Source organism: Myotis brandtii, unplaced genomic scaffold (genome assembly GCF_000412655.1).
Source record: "Myotis brandtii unplaced genomic scaffold, ASM41265v1 scaffold293, whole genome shotgun sequence".
Lineage (NCBI taxonomy): Eukaryota > Metazoa > Chordata > Mammalia > Chiroptera > Vespertilionidae > Myotis > Myotis brandtii.
The window spans coordinates 1,628,061-1,649,160 of record NW_005361201.1 but is presented as its reverse complement, the minus strand read 5'-3'; the positions used below and the strand labels follow the sequence as shown (position 1 = coordinate 1,649,160).

Genomic DNA, 21,100 nt, shown 5'->3' with positions numbered 1-21,100 from the left:
GATGAGGAGGCAGAAGGAGAAAACACCACTAGAAATGTCAACTCAACGGTATGTCCTTCCCAAAGGGCACAAGGTGGGGGCGGGGGGGGGGGGGGGGGGGGAGGGGAGAGACTAGCTTCAGATGGTGTCCTGAAAGAACAATTAACTAATATCGAGGATTAAAAGTTATGTAGAGAGATTCTTTTTTAAAATTCTTTTGAGCTTTCAGATTTCAACTTTGATTTTCCAGATCAGTTGGTTTAATCAAGCAATATTTTTCCCTGCAAAAGCCTTGTGTGTGGGCACGAGATGAAATAAAAGTGAGTCCCCAATTTCTCAAAATGATAACATTAACCATTTTTCATCTGTGAAAGTTAACGTTTTCCAAAGTGCTTGGTTTCTTGCTCTCTTGGTCATAGGAGCTACTCTGTGGGGGCCTATAAAAATAGCTGTTCATGTATTTTCCCCAAAGTCAATAACAAAGAAAATTCTGACATATAATCTAGAAAAAATTCAATCAGAGACTGATGATCTGGGTTTAAAAGCAGTTCTGTCACTAACTACCTGTGTAATCTTAGAGTAAATTAATTTCTTTGGGCCTCAGTTTTTCATTCATAAAATGATGATAGTTTTATGACCACTAATCTCCCTTGTAACTTAAGAGTCTCCAATTCAGCACTTATATAACTCTGAGGAAAAGGCTTCCACTAAAGAGCTGGCAACATGCTTATAAATGTGAATCTAAGCAATTCTTCTTTCTCTTTTTTAGACTCATGACCTAAACAAGAAATAAATAAATGAACAATTTTTACCATGCAAAAGCTTTATGATCTGAAGCAAATGCCTTAGGTTAATTAACCAGACTTTCAGCACTGTGGCCAAATGCTAGTCCAAAGTTGGTGATGGGCAAAAGAGATGAACATCATAACACCCTCCCAAGGCTTCTGTGTATTAAATTAATAACAATGAAAGCAATTTAACAGCAATTATTACACTCCAACGTGTCCAACAGTTCCAGTGCCTTACAAATGTGATCTCATTAAACCCACACATCCATGTTCCCATTTTAGCACAACGCACCTGCGTCTAATTGCATACTTAATTCCTTCAGAAGACCTTGGGCTTGTGAAGCAAGTGATCTTTCCTATTTGAGAGTGCTTTGCAGTTCTCTCTTATCCATTTGTTTTTCTTTTTATCAATAACTTGATTTTCATTAGGGGACCCATACCACAATCCCATTCACTCACACACACACACACACACACACACACACGTACACACACACGTACACACACACAAAACTCTGGTGCTTTGGGAGACACCAAGTCCACCCTAGGCTCTTGAGCTGGAGCACTGACTAAAGCTAAGCTAATCACCACAATGCTTGGTTCTGGGAGTGGAGATATGAGCTGGGACTTTCTGGGGAAGAGCTTTCTAGTACTTCTGACAGAATTTCTAAAAAACCATCCTGTCTCCCCAGACGTGAAAGAGGACGTTGCTATTGGCACCCACCCTGGAATCACAAGGAGTCTTAGCACAATGCTCAAACTGTGGCAGTCAGAGCAGAGAGATGGGCAAAAGAGAAAGAATCAGGTCCTTGGTGACATCCTTGTGTTTCTGTGTCCTCAAAACTGCTTGACCTCTGGATGGATGTGTACATGAGCTAGTAACTCCCCATACTGTTTAGTCTACTTACAGTTGCATTTGTTATTTGCAATAACTGTATCTTTAGCATCTACTGTAGTGCCCAATACACAGAATATTTGTTGGTCACCTACAAAGTGAACACATATTTATTAAGTACCTACTATATACCAGGCACTGTTCTAGATGCTAACATATGGCACAGAAGAAAAATGACAAAAATCCTTGGCCTCATGGAGCCATCCTACAGGGAGAACCAGGCCATAATTAAGGTAAGTGAGTGAAATTTATGGCATGGTAGGTAGTAATACATTTCAAGGAGGAAAAAATAAAACTGAGAAGGGAGAAAGGAAGTGTCAGGAGGGTCTGAAATTTTAGAAAGGTGGCCAGGGAAGTCTCACTGACATGGAGACTTTTGTTAAGAGGCCTGACATAAGCAAGGGAACAAGCCAGGCAGATGTGGGTGGACAAGGGGGGGCGGGAGGGGGGTAGGGGAAAAGAACATTCCAGGCAGAGGGAACAGAAAGTGCAGTGGCCCTGAGTCACTGGACTCATGGTACCATTTCAGGCCTCACTGGTCATGATGGCATATTTAGAAAAAAGCAACTGAGAGAATGTATGAGAAAAGATCAAACTCTTAATCTAAGAAGAAGACGCTCTCCCCTACTTTAGTGATGCATGTAGGAGGAACTTGTTCTGTTCTAGCTCTGTCGAAGACACTCTGCATTACCCAGAGGATAGCACTCACTAAACCCTCAATATCCCCGCTGCTGATACTCTTACAAAAGTACTCTAAAGAGGATACTCATGACAAACTGCACAATCATTAGTTGACTTAACAGAAATAGAGTCCTGGAGAGTATTATGCTAAGCAAAATAAGCCAGTCAGAGAAAGGCAAGTATCACATGATCTCACTCATATGTAGAATCTAATGAACAAAATAAACTGATGAACAAAATAGATCCAGAGACATAGAAGCATGGAACAGGCTGAGGAATCTCAGAGGAAAGGGGAGTGGGGGTGGAGATTAACTTACAGGCATAACCCATGGACACAAATAGTAGTGTGGTGAAGGCCTTGAGGGTTGGGGAGGGGGGAAGATGGAGAGGGTCAATGGGGAAAAAAGGGGGACATCGGTAATACTTTCAACAATAAAGATAAGTTAAAAAATAGAGTCCAATATTTCCTTGAACATAATGAGCTACATGCTGGGATCGCTAGCAATCCAAAAACCCTGACTCAAGGCCACACAAAAGGGAACTTGCATGGATGCCTTGCAAAGAGGAAGGACTCCTCCATCGGGCCTCCTTTCAAACAGAACTGATCACAGCTTCCTAATTACAATTGGAAAGATCCTTGACTTTACTGTTGTTTGAATGTGATTTTTAAAGTTGTTAAGCACTCTGATAAAGCATGCCTAGTCACAGTTGGATTTCAAATTTCATATTTCAACAGCACCAACCCAGCATGTCCCTAGAAGCATTCTTGTCGCATTTTATTTTAAATATTTTTCCAGCAAGGTAGGGGGCAGATTTTTGTTTTTAAGAGAAAATTTCACAATAGGCTCTACAGCCAAAACAACATTTAGGTCACAACAAACCATATATTCGCTTTATGTTTTCCTGCTGATGTGTCTTGGGTGATAGATGGGCTGCCTCTGCTCTTGCCCTAGCAGAGAAATCATCATCTCTTTACAAATGCACAGCCTACTGCCATGGAAATGAACATGAGGTAATAAATATGTCATTATGAGTGCCATCATATCTAGTAGGTGGGTAATGACAGCACTTTGCATTTAGAATCTTTCCGGTGATTTATAAAACATTAACTTAGTAATCCCCCTCAGGCCCCAGGGAGGAGAAGGGTGGTTTTATACCAGTTTTGCAGATGGGGAGACTGAGAGAGCAATTATGAGATTTCCCCGAGAGCACTGAAGGAATAAGAATTAAATGCCATTCGTGCAGAGCTTGCAACCCCAGATTTAGTTGCTTACCAATGCCATCAGGTTCTCCCCACCCTCAGAGAGCAAAACACCTTCACAAAACAAAGTGTTGAAAATGTGACAGAGCAATAAGTGTAGAATATATTTCAAAGGTCCCCCCAGGGGGAAAACCTAATGTTTCTATAGAAAAAGATGGAGTTAGTGCATTCCTGAACATGGGTCTCTACAAGTTTACCTGGCTACCTGGCTTTCACACTAGACCCTCTCCCTGCCTCTTCCGTCTGACCCTTCCCTCCAACCTTAGAATAAAAGGATCCCACCCTCTTCTACAAGGCCAATTCCTCCATCCGTACCCTGTCCACCCACAATGACACCTTCCTCTTATGTGTCTTTAATCTATTTCTCCCATGGAGCTTTCAAATATTCTTCATCTTAAAATTCAGTTTGAGGTGGTCAAATTTATCTTTCACTTGACCTTGCTATCCCTTTCAGGTTTCTCAACAATTCTTTGTAAGCGCTTGAGTGTCAAAATCCTCCAAACTCTGACAGCTGTGCAAGTTTCTATCAAAATATCTCTTTTAAAATCCTTTATTGGAGACAGCAATGATTCTGTTCTTGGAATATGGCCATTGGCTCTCCTATTGTCAAATATAACATCTGCACCCTCCTGAGCCTCCCTCTGATCCTCTAGAAATACTACTGACCACCCTCTTTTTCCTCCTTTTATTTCCATTTTATAATGGCTTTATTTTATTGCCACTTTTAAAAAAAATATATTTTTGTTGATTTCAGAGAAGAAGGGAGAGGGAGAGATAGAAACATCAATGATAAGAATCATTGATTGCTGCCTCCTGCACACCCCCTATTGGGGATCAAGCCTGAAACTTGGGTATGTGCCCTGACCAGGATTCAAACCATGCATGACCTCCTGGTTCATGGGTAGACATTCAACCATTGAGCCACACTGGTCAGGCTTTATTGTCACTTTTAAGGATGCTTCTTCCTCCTCCCCCACCCAAGGCCTCTACCTGGAGTTCTCCCCAAGAACACTGGCCTGATGCATCTTTCTCTCTACTTTGTATCAGGATGACTCAATCCCTATCTCGAATGTAATTCAGTTCTGTATTTCTCTGCACTTATGAGTGAATTCACCTTCTAAGGAGGGAGCAGATTTCATTGCTTTCTTTACTCCAGGCCTATTCCTCTCTCCTCTGTAAGAGTAGGGCACACCAATCAGACTGAATCATGTTCCAGGGTATCAGTTGGTCCATGTTAATTTGCAGATAGAACTATGCACCTAAAGATAGGCCCACCTAACTTGCCTTCTCTCTTCACTTTCAAGGGCTCTCATGGCCAATGAAGTTAACATACCCGGAGAAGTCTCTCATCACAGGACCAATAATAAAATCCCATTTGGCAGCTCCACAGCTACAAATTCAAAGAAGCTTTCTTTGGCCATCACAGCCTGAAGCGCTGCCTCTCCTCTGGCCCTCTTGATCACTCACAGCACTTAGAATCATAGATTTTCAGAGACCTTAAGACAGAGTCTGCCATCCTCACTGCACCAAAGTACAAAGGGGACACTTATGTAGAGCATTTTGTCCAAAGTCATAAAACCAGCAACAGTCAAATCTGATACTTGAATGTAGGTCTTCTGATATTTCGCTTCTACTCTGTTCATGATCCTCCATCACCTCTTTTCACCTCCTCTCCCCAACCCACCAAGCCACTCCCAGAGGAAAGGCACCATGGGCACCCACTATCACTACACCACAAGCCTTGCCTTGCTGCTTTGGCTTATTTTTGGCACCTGTTTAAACAAAAAGCAGAGTGACTATCAGAGGGGTGACATTTGCCAACAAGCATTCAAAAGTATTTACAAAACCAGGCATGAAAGAACTTCAAAGGGGAGACCAGCTGTCCACCCTGAACCTGTCTCTCTAGCGTTCCTTCCCAGAAATCCCCTGATGGCAAAGGAAGGCTCTTCCATCACTTGTATGCTAACTCCAGGTCACAAGTCAATAGTGGTTAATAAAACATCATATGGCCCAAGTCAATATGCAGAAGTTACATGAAATATTCAGTGCAGCAAACACTAGCAAAGGAGTATGTTGGTATGATGGTCACACATTGTTTGAAACCATCTGTTAAAGAGTTTTAAATATAAAACTAAAAGGCACCTTTAAAATAAAGTTTTACAAATCAAACAAAATGGCAATTGCAATGTTCCACATGATTATAGACATAAATTTAAGCAAAAAAAAAAAAAAGAAAAAGAAAGAAAAAATTGGTGCCTATCATGGCAGGTACTGTGGATAAAGAGATGAAAGGTGATGATTCTCAGCTTCAAAGAGTTAAGAGTTTAATGGGCCCTCTGAAGGTATATTTATAATCTAATATTCTCCTGTTGCAGATGATCAAACTGAAGCCCAAAGAAATAAAATTACTTACCCAAGGGCATGTAATCTGTTAGTCTGGATTAAAATAAGTCTCTAGTAACCCATATCAAATGCTTTCTCTCTACTAAATTCCCTTTGGCAAACTAATAATGAGCATTTATTGTGAATGTTGACCCAAATTATGTGCTTAATATATGGATAGTACCATTGTTTCTAAACATAAATCATCCAAACAATTAATCATCCACAGAAGCCAGCTTTGGACTTTATTTTGTATTAGAGATGACTTTCAGAAGTGAATAAATAGGTACTGTAGTTGGGTGAGTATGCACATCCTAGCTGCAGGAGGAAAATTCCAACCTGGCATCCCTCCTCCCCTGCCAGCATGCACTGGTTCCGTGATGCTCAGGGTGGTACTATAGACCATGTCTGCTTGGGTTGCAAGACAATCACCTGATGTCACCATGGGTTCTCAAATAACCATTTCTCTGAGCCAACCTGCACAGCTTACCCAAGTCCACCAGTCTATCTATAATATCTTGCTGAGCAAGCCACTTAGGGACTATGACAATGTGACAGCCTTAGTTCTGTGCATCTCATACACCCAGTCCTCACCTTTCTTCTAGCTAAAAGAACAAAGCCAACTGATTACAAAGCCCAGAAGACATGCTGCCCACAAAATACAAAATACTGACCTTCTTGCCAAAAGCCTGTGGGTGTTTGGAGACCAATGGCATAATGTATTTGTCCTCTGCATTCAAAGCCAGGGCTGGAGCATTCTTTTCTTTTCTGAATTATTTATCAACAGCAGGGAAAATGGAAAACCACAGATGTAAAAATAAAGGAAAAAGCAAGGCTCTTTCAGGTCCCTGGTTGCTTAGGGATATTTTTTAGCCCTGACTCTCCAGTTGTCACATTTCCCTGTAAAATTAAATGTGGAGGCCTTGTTAACCATAATGGGACTTGGGTGCTGAATTTCCTACATGCTATGTTCCAAGTACCCCTTCCTGAACTCTGTTCTTCTTTGAAAAGGGGTATTGTCCCAGTAATGGCTGAGGCCATTAAAGCTTTCCTTTCCATTTAAAGGAAAATATAATCACATACCATGTATCCCATAGCTTAACTTCTATCATCTCTAACTCGTAGCAAGACAGCCATGACCCAGACTGTGTGAAAGAAGTCTCTGATGCATATGATGGCCATGAGACCCATATCCTTTATTCCACCAGAATATACTAGAGACACGTGTAAGGTAGAGAAGGAAAGGTCAGAGTTCATTCATTTAGTAAGCTCATTATCTATTTCTGAGTCATTCAGTAGATGGCTAGTCTGTCCATTTCCTGTTCCTACAGCCTAGAGCACTTATTTTAGAACTAGCAGGACTTGCTCCTTCGCTCCTCTCCTGTCTTCACTTATATACCCCTTATCAGTAAGATCTTTCCAGACCCCCAGATAAAATTTCACCCATTTCCCTTCCCTCACTCTATTGCTTTCCATAGTTACTACCTTCTGGCACACTTTCTACTGTTGACTCCCCTCAACTAAAAAATAAGCTCCAATGATAGTAAAGTTTTGTCTGTTTTATTCACTGATGTATTGCTGACATCTAGAATAATACCTAATACCTGATGCTTAGATTTATCAATCTGTTATATGTTTAATGAGTGAATCAATAAAATAATGAAGGGATAAATCACTACCAGAGCTATCATATAAGTTGATGCCCAATATGTGGTAGGAAGCAAGGAAAACTGTGTAAATTATTTCTATATTTGGCCTACTAATAGGAAGAGATCTTTTCCTGATCTTTACCACAATTTTTTTTATTGTGGTAGTAAATAACATAAACTTAACCATCTTAACCATTTCAAGTTCAGTGGTATTACCTACATTCATATTATTGTGAAATCATCACCAGAACTCTTTTCATCTTGTAAAACTGAAACAATTAATTAAACAGTAATTTCCCTCCCCACATCTGTGGCAAACACCATTTCACTTTTTGTCTCTATGAATTTAACTACCCTAGGTATCACATGTAAATAGAATCACACAGTATTTGTCTTTTTGTGATTGCCTTATATCACTTAGTATAATGTTATCTGTGGTTCATCCCTGTTGTGGCATGTGTCAGAATTCCCTTCCTTTTCAAGGCTGAATAATATTCCATTGCATGTATATACCACATTGATTTGTCAAGGGACACTTTGGTTGCTTCCATATTTTAGCTATTGTAAAATAATGCCATTATCAACATGGATATTCAAACACCTCTTCAAGGCTCTGCTTTAAATTATTATGGATACACATCCAGAAGTAAAACTGCTGGATCATGTGACTTTTAATCTATTTTTAACTTTTTGAGGAAATGCCAAACTGGTTTTGCAAACAGGTACACCATTTTACAGTCCCACTGACAGTGGACAAAGGTTCCAATTTCTCCCCAGCCTTGTCAACACCTCTCATTTTCTGTTTTATGGCATTTTTTACCCTCCTATTTAACTCAACACTGTGGGTTTTGGTCATCAGGAAAAATGCACACACATAAATAAAGCTAATGTAAAAGGTAAAGGAAATAAGATTCCAGGGGGAAAGCTAGATTAACACACCCAAGAGTAGAGTCAAGAGGAAATAAGAGATGAGAGAAGAGATGGAATATATCCTATTCAAACAGTAGTGGAGTAAATTCAAAACTTCAGTAGCTTTGAGAGGCAAGCGTAATATGTTTGTGGTATTTTATGACTTGTCGGTTCTCTAAATCCTGAAAATAGATAGAGGACTAGGGGCACTGCTCTCTGGACTCCCTCCTGGGCTTAGCTCCAAAGTTGTGAACTACTCCAACTTGTTTTTTAAAAAAGGGGGAGTCTTTGCTTAAGGCCAAGCAAAGCATCACAGGGTGTGTCTTCATTCGCTTGCCTCCCCCTCATTGTAAGCCACTCAGCCTGGGCAGCTGTGACTTAGCCTTTAGTACCACACACTCTGGCTGAAACAAAAATTGTCCCCTCACACTGAAAAGCAGGGATGATGTCTGCCTCCTCCAATCAATGCCATATTTTTAATATAACCACCTGCTTGGGTTTAAAAATATAAGTAGTCTCAACCTAGCTGGTTTGGCTCAGTGGGTAGAGCATTAGCTTGCAAAATGAATGGTCCTGGGTTCAATTCCAGTCAAGGGCACAAGCCCAAGTTGTAGGCTCGATCCCCAGTGGGGTGAGTGCAGGAGGCAGCCGATCAATGATTATCTCTCATCATTGATATCTCTCTCTCTCTCTCTCTCTCTCTCTCTCTCTTTCTTTTCCTCTCTGAAATCAATAAAAATATATTTTTAAAAAACTAGCCTCTTTAATGAGAAAATATCCTAAGGATTTGGATAATCCACAAGATTTCATTTGCAGGACACCCTGCTTCCATCAGGCTATGTCATGGCTGCAGAGGATCCCAAATGACAAGACACTGGCACAGAGAGAGCAGTCTCTGGTCCTTGGCCCAAGAAACACACAGGTCAGCATGGAATTGTCCCAGTTACCTTTAGGCTTGGAGGCTTCACAGCAGTCATGTCCCAATAGGATATTAGGGCTCTCCCCATGAGGCCTCACCTGCACAGGCATCCCACCGGCTTTCTCTCTCCAGAGACCTACACATCCTACAGGGTAGACTCGGAGGCAGGACCCTTCCTCCTGGACACATCCCAGTCTCTGCTTGCAGTCCCTCCTGACCTGTGTATCCACCATCAGTAAGTTCCAGGGCATCCTTTTTTCTTTGTTTGTTTCAAATATATTTTTATTGATTTCAGAGAGGAAGGGAGATGGAGGGAAGGTAGAAGCATCAATGATGAGAGAGAATCATTGATTGGCTGCCTTCTGCACACCTCACATTGGGGATTGAGTTCGAAACCCAATGTGGGGCTTGTGCCCTGACCAGGAAACAAACCGTGATTTCCTGGTTCATAGGTTGACACTCAACCACTGAGCCATGCCAGCCGGTCACTAGGGCATTCTTTTCTTGCCTAAATATAGAGGGTCATTCTTCTTCCCTCTGACTGTCCTCTGATTTTCTCTCCATTCTCCAACCATCTCTGATCCACAAAAGCAGTGGCTCTAAACCTTGAGAGCATATGAGAATCATCTGGAAATTTCAACAAAAGCACTGAAGCCAGGTTACAACCCTAGACAGAGAGAAAATCCAAATCTCAAGGGACAGGTCTCAGGTGTCCACTTTTGTTGTTGCTGCTTGTTCATTTGTGTCCCAATGAATGTAACCTAAGTTGAAGGTTGAAAACCTCTGGCCTAAAGATTTAGGATTTTGGAATCCTGCTTTTGGAACTGGCACCTTCCTCCTCTGAAGGGGAAGGAGAGTAACAGAGTCAACTATCTAAAATGAGGAACAAGCCCCGGCCAGGTGGCTGAGTTGTTTGGAGTGTTATTTCATACACCAAAAGGGCACATATGTAGGTTTCAAGTTTGATCCCTGGTTGGGATTGTATGGGAGGCAACCGATCTCTCTTTCTCCCTCTCTCTTTCTTCTCTCTCTCTCTGGCCCCTATTCTCTTTCTCTCTCTCCCCCTCCCTTTCCTCTCTCTCTCAAATCAATAAACATATCCTCAGGTGATGATAAAAAAATAAAATCAGGAACAAAGTAAAAGCATGTACCAGCCAAAGAAATCAAAACCAAAGACATATGTCTCATAACAATCATCGGATCTTCTAGTTGGGTTTTGAAATATCCGAAGGTACATGTCTTATTTTTACTTTTCTTACCAACATATCAATGCATGTTTTCTGGTCTCCTTAATAAAAAGGATTTTTGCATTCTAAAGCATTTGATATAGTATTTTCCACTAAAGTAAAAAAGTAGTCTACATGCTATGTGTTTGAAAGATAAGGGTATTCAGTGGTTCATTTACTACTGTGCTCCATCAAAATAGAGACTGCGCTATTTTAGCTCCATCTTAAATGGCTCTGCTCAATGAGAAAGCACCAGGTATCTCATATTTGAACGAGTTCTGTATTTCATCAACTTTTGGAGGAAAGCCTTTTCCAGAGAACTCATCTAAAAATTTTAACAGCTCATTTTTACTCCTAAGTCTTTATTCTGTTGCCTAACCTCTTTTCATTACAGGTATTTAATTTAAACCATTAAATTAATAGACGATTATATCTAACTCTTTAAGTTTGCTCAGAGCATTTCAAACATATACTTACTTCCAGCTTTCACCCATGCCAATATCAAGAAAATAAAAATCCTTTTAGCAAGGTAATAAAATCACATGGGGTATTTGTTATCTCACTTGTTCACTTTATTTCTTACCTTCATGGGCAGTTTTTGGCATAAAAATGAATGCTTACCCATTACTGTCAAGTACCTGTCTCACTGCTGTGTGCTTTTGTCGTAAATCACAAGTATCCTCCTTGAAAGCTGCCCAAGTGCCTAATGATAACATCTTATCAAACAGCCTAAACATGAGAGTTTACATGGAGATAAATGCAAGTCGGGGACCAATAAATCAAGTAGGTTGACCATTCCAGAAATCAAAAGGCATAGAGGAGAGATTAGACCCCACATACACACTTGATTTCGGGCACTCCTCTGTTTCCAAATTCATAACAGAGCAAGAGCAACTCAGAGATATATTATGGGAGAGAACATGATTTAGACTCACATGCATATCTCAAGGCCAAAACCTCGCTCAGAGTTTGGGAACAAACGTTTTAGATTCACCCTTTCAAAGGCCGAGGGAAACTTTCCTACCAAAAAGCACAGAGCCTCATATAAAGTAAATGGTTATGACAGGGAATCCCCAGCCCCCAGGAGAAGTAATTACATTAGAGCATACTTTTTAAGAGCCAGATAATTATCCTCAATGTGATCTCTCAGAACTTCATTATCTCATGAAATACGATTGTTTTCCCTTTTTTAAAAAACTATAAAAATATATTTTTATTGATTTCAGAGAGGACAGGAGAGGGAGTGGGAAAGAGAAACATCAATGATGAGAGAGAATCATTGATCAGCTGCCTCCTGCATGCCCCACACTGGGGATCAGACCCACAATCCGACATGTGCCCTGATGGGAATCAAACCCTGACCTTCTGGCCCATAGGTCAACACTCAACCACTAGGCAACACTGGCTGGGCTGTTTTCACTTTTTAACTAGGAAAAAGCTCAAGTTGCTTTTCTGTTCGACACATTGCCTTTCCTCTCCAGCATCTTGCCTGGCACTCACTGTCTCAGGTGGGGTTTTTCTAAAAGGGCTATTGTCAGTGCACAGAATTGGGAAGAGCTATTTTGGAATTCTTTCTGTCAAGGACTACAGGGGTTAGACTTTGAAAAGAGATTGATTTGGTAAGCATTAGAACAGTTTTGATGGTAAATGAACATTAGAGTTTTCTCATTTGAAGAAGTTGCGTCATGAACCTTGAACTCCCTGATTACCAAGATCATTTCCCACTAATCTCCGTGGTCATATTTCCTAACTCTCATAATTGTACATTGGATACAAGAATAAAATGATGAATGAGTAGATGAGTGAATTAATGCATGAATTAATTATTCAATAAATCAATGCATCACCAAGGCTGATGTACCTTCTTTAATTCTAGGCTCAATAATTTTGGGACAAATAGAATTTTCAACCTGACTATTGACTTCAAAGAAGTTAGTGTCAGGCTAAATGACATACCAAAAAAAAGGGGAAAGAATGATCTTGACATACTTGGAAAACCAACTAACCGGTGGCAGCAGATACTAATTGATCTGGGACAGAGAAGAGAATGATCTTTGGAAATAAGAAATGTCAATAATAATAAATGCTATGTCAGGAACTCAGGGTGAACAAAGGGTGCCTTCAGGCTTGTCAATTACTTCCAGTAAATTGTCTTCTGGAAATGAAACACTGAAAAGACACAGCAGCAGACATCTATTATACACCTCATTTATTACACTTAACGGAAGAAGTCTTCTTTGCAGATAAAAAAATAACAGAGATTAGAGGCGGGGGCCTACTCTATTGTAGAAAATAAAGAGCACAATTGGCCAAACAGACTTATTTTCCGGACCCCAGGGTAAATGTCAGAGTTCTAGCTTACCATGAAAGTGTCTAAGGGAGATCCTTGAATCTGGTCTAGAAAAGAAATAACTGCAGGGAGAATGCTTGTCTTCAAGGTCTCCTCATTCCCATCTATAGTCCCAACTGTAAAATCCTAACATCCTCCAGGCACTGCATGCTCATGTGCCTTGGGAAACTCCATCAGCTCCTCTTGGCTTGTAAAACACAGTCCAAACACTCCATTCTGGCAATCAAGCAACTTTTTCTTTGTTTACCATTTTAATGAATTTATTGGGGTGACATTGGCTAATAAAATTATATAAATTTCCAGTATACCATTCTACCATATATCATCTGTATTGTGTGCTCATCACCCCAACTAAGCACATTTTCTTAATGCATTTGGCTTATACTTCCATCATAGTACTTAGTCCAACGTGCTTAATATCATAATTATTATTTTTTTATTTTTATTGATTTTTTGCAGAGAGGAAGGGAGAGAGATAGAGAGTCAGAAACATCGACGAGAGAGAAACATCGATCAGCTGCCTCCTGCACACCTCCCACTGGGGATGTGCCCGCAACCAAGGTACATGCCCTTGACCGGAATCGAACCTGGGACCTTTCAGTCCGCAGGCCGACGCTCTATCCACTGAGCCAAACCGGTCTTGGCCATAATTATTTTTTTAGATGAATTTTCCCATCATATTGTGAATTTCTGTTGAAAAAAAGATTATTTTAATAAACAGCTCCTCATGTCAAAGGAAACAAAATTTGTTGAGAAAATATTCGGTGTCAGTCACTTTGTATTCCTTAGCTCCATTTACCAAATGTCTCTAGTTCTCTACCCTTCTAGGCACAAGGTAGCACTGCATTTTCTCACTCCTTTGTAGTTGGCTGGGGACTGGGGACTCCAGTCAATGAGTTATGGGTAGAAGGAATATATATCATTCCCTGGTAAGAACATTGAATGGCTGACACATGACCCTCCAGGCTCTCTTTTCCCTGTCTTGATGGCCAGCAATGTTCACAATACTGATAACTTTAGCATTTAGTAGCCCAAAGTAATAATGATGAGCATCAGCATCCTTCCTATTGACCAATAACAGGCATAATGCATGACCTAGAAATAAAATCTTCTTCTTTTAAGTCCCTCATATTTGGGGTTGTTTATTTCTGCAAAATATTCTATCCTGACTGATAAGTGCCACGGGAAATATTTTCACATATATAATTTTATTTTTACAATAACCTATAGGCATAGCACATATAAACAGTATTTTATTTTAAAAAATTACAGAAAGGAATATTGAGCCCCAGGTCAAGTGATTTTATTCATTCCTTCATTTAATAAATATTATTGAGCACTGCTCTGTGCCAGCTTATGTTCTGAGTAACCAAGATAGAGTAATGAATAAAAGAGAAAAGGGCCCTTTTCCCAGAGCTTACATTCTCAAAGAAAGCCACAATTTTTTAAAAGATCATATATAAATAATAAAATTTCAGATAGTAATAAGTACTGTCCAGAGAATTAAAATCAGGTGATAAGACAGAAAAATGTGTGCCTAATTATATTAATCAGAGAAAGCCTCTCTGAGCTGATCATTTTTAGGCTAATATCTGAATGACAAGAAAAGCAGATATCAAGAGGAAAAATCTTTTAAGAAGGAGAAAAAGCTCATGCAAAGGTTCTGGGGTAGAACAAGTTTGTTGAATGGGGAAAAAACTTAAAAGTCAGAGTAGCCACTCCATAATGGACAGGGATGGAAATGGTACAAGATAAAGTCAGAGAGGTAAAAAGAAAAACCATATAGATTTTTATATCAAAATAAGCAGAATGAATTTAATTTCTGTGCAATGGGATACTACTAGTATATGAGAGTTTTAAGTGGATTTGTATAACTTCTGCTTTAAAAGTTTGCTCTAGCTGCTATGTGAAGAAAGTTACAGTGGAGGAAAACTGGGGCAAAAAGTGCAGAATGGTGCCCACTGCAGCTGCTCAGCAGGTTGGTGGTACAGGATATGGACAGAAGTGGGCTGACTTAGGATAGGGGATGAAGAGCAGAGTCAACAAGACTGGTATGTGGTCTGACAGTGGAGGAGCAAGAGAACAAAAGGAATCAAGTATAATGCCTAGCTGTTTGGCTCAAAAACTGGGTAGATGGTGCTTTTATTCGCTGAGATGGAGAAAAGTGGAAGAGGAGATTTGCAGATATGGGAGAAAAAAGATCAAGTGTTTTGTCTGATACATGTTTAACATAAAATGCCTATGAAATAGCTATGTGTAGATGGCAAGTAGAATCTATGATTCAGAAGCTCAGCAGAAAGATTAAAACTGGATAGAAATTTAAGTGTTATTGACAAAAGTGCTATTAAGTCCTAGGATAGAATTAAGGCATCTAAAAAGAATATAAGAAGACAAACAATCCAATTACAAAATGAGCAAAGGACCTAAATAGACACTTCTCCAAAGTGGACATACAGAAGGCCAAGAGACATAGAAAAAATACTCAGTCACTGTAGTCATCTGAGAGATACAAATTAAAATGACAATGAGATAGCATCTCACACCTGTCAGAATGGCTGTCATCAACAAATCAACAAATAACAAGTGTTGGTGAGGATGTAGAGAAAAAGGAACCCTAGTACACTATTGGTGGAAATGCAGACTGGTGCAGCCACTGTGGAAAACAGTATGGAGTTTCTCAAAAAATTAAATATGGAACTTTCATTTGACCCAGTGATCCCACATCTAGGAATATATCCTAAGGAATCAGAAACATCAATCAGAAAGAATATATGCAGCCCTATGTTCATAGCAGCACAATTTACAATAGCTAAGATTTGGAAACAGCCCAAGTGCCCATCAGCAGATGAGTGGATAAAAAAGCTGTGGTACACCCAGCCAGAGTGACTCAGTGGTTGAGTGTCCACCTATGAACAAGGAGGTCTCGGTTAGATTCCCTATCAGGGCATATGCCCGGGTTGTGGGCTGGATCCCAGGTGTGGGGCATGCAGGAGGCAGCTAATCAATGATTCTCCCTCATCACTGTTTCTGCCTCTCCTTCTTCTTCCTCTCTGGAATCAGTAAAAATATATATTTTTTTAAAAGCTGTGGTACATTTACACAATGAAATATTGCACAGCTATAAAATGGAAGGAACTCTTATCATTTGCAAGGATCCCAGGTGTGGGGCATGCAGGAGGCAGCTAATCGATGATTCTCCCTCATCACTGTTTCTGCCTCTCATTCTTCCTTCCTCTCTGGAATCAGTAAAAATATATATTTTTAAAAGCTGTAGTACATTTACACAGTGAACTACTGCACAGCTATAAAACGGAAGGAACTCTTACCATTTGCAGCAGCATGGATGCTAAGCAAAATAAGCCAGTCAGAGAAAGATAAGTATCACATGATCTCATTCACATGCAGAATGTAATGAATGAAATAAACTGATGAACAAAATATATCCAGAGACATGGAAGCATGGCAAAGACTGATGAATTTCAGGGGGAAGGGTGGGTGGGTAGATATTAACTGGGGAACTTATATGCATATATACACAGCCCATGGACACAGACAATAGTATGGTGAAGTATGCCTAGGAGGGGCAGGTGTGGGGTGGAGAGGGTCAATGGGAAAAAGAAAAAAACAAAGGGGACATCCGTAATGCTTTCAACAATAAAGATAAGTTGAAAAAAAATAATATATAGGTGACAGAGAATGGGTCCATGACAGAGCTTTATGGCATTCTAACCTTTAAAATGTCAACAGAGGGGGGGAATTGCTAAGGATACTGGGCAGGAGTGACCAGTGAGATAGGAGGAAACTCAGGAGAAAATATGTCTCAAAAGTCAAGAAAGTGATGTGTTTAAAAGAGGAATGTGTGGTCAGCTCTTCTAAATGCTGCTGAGAGACCACAAAAGACTTGGAAAAATAGAGTTCCCAGTGACCTTGACAGACGTAGTCTCTGGAGAGATGATATGGTAGCCTTACAGGAGAGGGTTTAGGAGAGTATGAGGGGAGTAAATGTCAAGAAGAACAATAACCACAGGCAAATTAATAAGTTTTGCTGTGAATAGAAGCAGAAAATGGGGCAGTGAGTAGAAAGGAATCTGGGATCTAACAGTTTGTGTGTTTTTTTAAGAAAAAGATCTTACTCCCAATTCTATGACTTATGAAATCCAAAGCCCTTATCAAGGTCTCTGAAGTTCCTGGAAGAAGGATGTTGTGATAGAAATGCATGTGTGTATATGTATATATTGGCGGGGGCGGGGTGGGCTGGGGGGGGTAAGAGGAATGGTTACCACTGCCTCTGAGGTCTCAACAGCCTATTCACATGTATACCATTTCTGCTGCTCACCACTTTAACCTGCATTCTACTGAGGGAGGGTCTTACCTACTATGCAGGCTGGGGAGATGTTGCTGGCGGTTTGAGGGTCATGAGGAAGACTTGCATTGCATACTACATAGCAAAACAATACAAAGACTTCATTACACATTCCTACGCTTAAAAGTCCTTGCCTGTTTCCTTACACTGGGCGGTCTTCACTGCCCCTCCATCCTCCAGAGAACCCAGCCTTCTGTTCCTCTTCCACCCTCTTGCTCTTCTCTCTTGTGTTCAAACTGTTCTGTTCCCTCTCAGACAAAATATACACGTAAAAACAAAACAAAAAAAGTGTATGCATGCATATGCGTGTGTAGACACTTTCCTCCAGAGTGGCCTGCTCTTTTTAAAGGTGGGGGGACAGGAATGCTTGGATCCCCACACCCTTGTGTTTTACTCCAGATGGTAAAGTTTCCTCTCCAAAAGTAATTCTGGAGCTAGTTCCTAAAATAATCCGTTTTCCACCAGACAGAGCACCTGTCCTAGTAGGCATGCAACAAGCAGCAGCTCCTGCCTTCCTCCCTCAGAGAAAAAAACAAGGGTAGAGCTGGAATGCTGCTGTAATTTCCACAGGGCTTTCCACACAGCAGGGCCTGGATTAAGGTTTATTGAGTTATAGGATATGATGCCGCTGCCTTGGGAGGATATGCACAATTCCTTCTAGTTTTAGGATTAAAATAAGTGAAGGTACTGACTTACTATTAAGAACAGAGAGTAGTCATCTATAACAACACAGATTTGTACATTGTGTTGGTTTACAGGTCCAAAAGATTTTTGCCCCCTTAAAATGTTTAGATCTCAGCATGTTGTGCTTACTAGTATACAGTCTCTCTCTCTCTCTCTCTCTAGCCTCCCTCCCTCCCTCCCTCCCTCACTCCCTCCAGGAACTTCAGTTATATTATGTAAAAGATAAATGAGATTTGGCCTTCTGTGACCATTAGAAACCTCCATCAATATGAGCTCACCAGCCTCTTAGTTAAAGAACAGTAACTTATAAATATACAACAATCTATGGCAAAGGTATTTGGACATACAAACATTGCTTCCCTAACTTTTAAAAAATATACATATTTTTTATTGATTTCAGAGAAGAAGGGAGAGGGAGAGAGAGAAACATCAATGCTGAGTGAGAATCATTGATCAGCTGCCTCCTGCACACCCCCTACTGGGGATCAAGCCCACAACCTGGGTATGTGCTCTGACAGGGAATCAAACCATGCCTTCTTGGTTCATAGGTCAACTGAACCACACCAGTGGTGTGGCTGCTTCCCTAACTTGTGCAACTTTTTATTCTTCCCAAAAGGTCACTCAGAATAAAATATATGAAAAAAGGAGTGGCATTCCATTCTCAGTGAAGAATCCAGCTTTTATATGCCAATGTTTTCAGGATAAAGAGAAAGATGCAAGAATCAGGAAAAGGTACAAATGACTAAAATCTTGTGTTCACCGGGCCCTTTTCTTATAGGTTTCAGATTGCTCATTGAAAGACATTTGACCAAGAGAAGAAAGCCTCAAAATCTTCCCCCACCCTTAACCAATTGTTCATGACTCCATATATGTGATTGAAAGTATATTGGAATCTAAACCAAATGCCCCACAAAGCCAGCATTACTGTCACAAAGGCACCAACACAGTCCCTGGATTCCCATTTTAGTCCTGATAGCCCAGTGATACTGGGAGAAGAGGGAGGAAACTATGAGTTATCTATAAAAAGTCTTGATTTGATCCCATATGCCCAATCCCTGCCTACCAGGTACTCCTACTTTTCCTTTAAATTTAATCCTAGTCTTTCCCAATGGGGGAACAAAGTTCATTTTCTTAGATGCAAAAACATTTCATTATGATGGAAGGAAAATAGTTTGATACATTTTAGCACTGATGTCTCTATGCCCCTCCGTGTTACTACAGGCAACTGGGACTTCAACTTCAAATCATGCACCCATGCATGCATGCTCACATCCACAGGCAGATAGACAGGGAGTGGAATTAAATTTTGCAGGTAAAATTTTTAATCACTTATTTTTCTCAAAAGGTTAGGGTAAATAATGCAAGAGAAAGACAATTTAGGCAAAAATTGTACTTAGTACACTTGATGTTAAATGGAACAACACAGATGTGGTGCAGAGAAGGGTTGAATCAGCTTCTTTTTTTTTTAGTTACTTTTTATATTGTCTAAAGTTGTACATATGTCTCCTTTTCCCCCAGTTGACCCCCTCCCCAGCCATTCCCACCCCAGGCAAGCCCCCACCGACCCAGTGTCTGTGTCCATTGGTTATGGTAATATGCAAGCATACAAGTCCTTTGGTTGCTCTCTAACCCCCACTCCCCTACCATTTGTCTCTGGATCTATTCTTGTTCATCAAATTATGTTGATTATTATATCCCACATATGAGTGAGATAATGTGGTATTTATCTTTCTCCGACTGGCTTATTTCGCTTAGCATATCGTCTCCAGTTTCATCCATGCTGTTACAAATGGTAAAAGTTCCTTCCTTTTTATAGCAGCATAGTATTCCATTGTGTAGATGTACCACAGTTTTTTAATCCACTCATCTGCTGATGGGCACTTAGGATTTCCAAATCTTAGCTATTGTAAATTGTGCTGCTATATACATAGGGGTACATATATCCTTTCTGATTGATGTCTGCTCACCTGTACAAGAGAAGTCATCCACGCGAATGTATCCCGGGACACAGTCACAGCGATATAACCCAGGAAGGTTGACACACACGGTATTGGCATGACAGTAATGCATCTTAGCTGCACACTCATCGATATCTGAAAGAGAAAAAAAAGATGCAATATTCTGTTAGTCGAATTATTGAACCAGAGTGGAATCATCTTCCAATGAAATTAGAAGATGTGAATGCTCATTGAAACCAAGAGAAAAAGCAAGATGCATTAAACACAAAAGTTTAAGGCAAATTTGGCTGGAGCATTAGATCCAATCTTGGGCAAAAAGTATTTCACAAAGAAATGTAAGGTGCAACACAACAATTAAAAGCCCAAGAAATATAAAGACTAAATGTAATATTATTCATCTCTCACCATCAAGGGAGCTTGATTTAATGTCCAAAATCAAATAGTTCTGTGTCCAGTGAGTTGATACTAATTAATATTTATTAGGTATCTACTGCACATGGTATAGATGTTATCAGCAAGATCAGGGGAATATATCCCCTCCCACTTGTGTGTCTTACTAAGACATGCTTTAATCCATCTGCTACAAAGTGATGGTACAGCCACTTTCTCTCATGTTGCAATGTGAATACAGATAGCAACTATTGTCTCATGCAAATTAATGTCTTTCATCTCTTGACCTGGAGATCTATCCCATACGATAGAACAATGGTCTGATTCAGCAAAAAAAAAAACTTTCTTTATAATGGAGGTCAGAGCACCACCTGCTTTCTCATAAAACTCCAGGATAAAAATTAAAATAGCCTACAAATGTAAATACAGAGTTTAGTTTTTTTTGGAAGTTGTGTTCAAAAATGACTTTATGTTCATTTTACTCATACTGCTTATGTGTGATGGCCAGAGAGAGGGAAAGATATAAACCCAGCATGAGAACCCAAGATAGAAAATGTGAGTTCTAGCTCTGGTTCTGTTAGTTACTAGCCTGTGACTTTCACGTAACCACTGTGAGTCCCAGAATCCTCATCAGCTTGTCATATGGGTCCGTTAGGAACCTACTGC

At 40.2% G+C, this 21,100-nt stretch overlaps 1 protein-coding gene across 2 annotated transcripts in view; it reads right to left on the bottom strand.

The window, feature by feature from the left end:
* The window catches only part of NELL1 (neural EGFL like 1), a 731,583-nt gene that overhangs the window by 344,808 nt on the left and 365,675 nt on the right, over positions 1-21,100 (bottom strand). For both annotated transcript variants that reach the window (XM_005869404.2, XM_005869405.2), the window contains exon 13: positions 20,054-20,179. In XM_005869404.2, the coding sequence (XP_005869466.1) occupies positions 20,054-20,179 (126 nt within the window). The remainder of the gene's footprint in view (positions 1-20,053; positions 20,180-21,100) is intronic.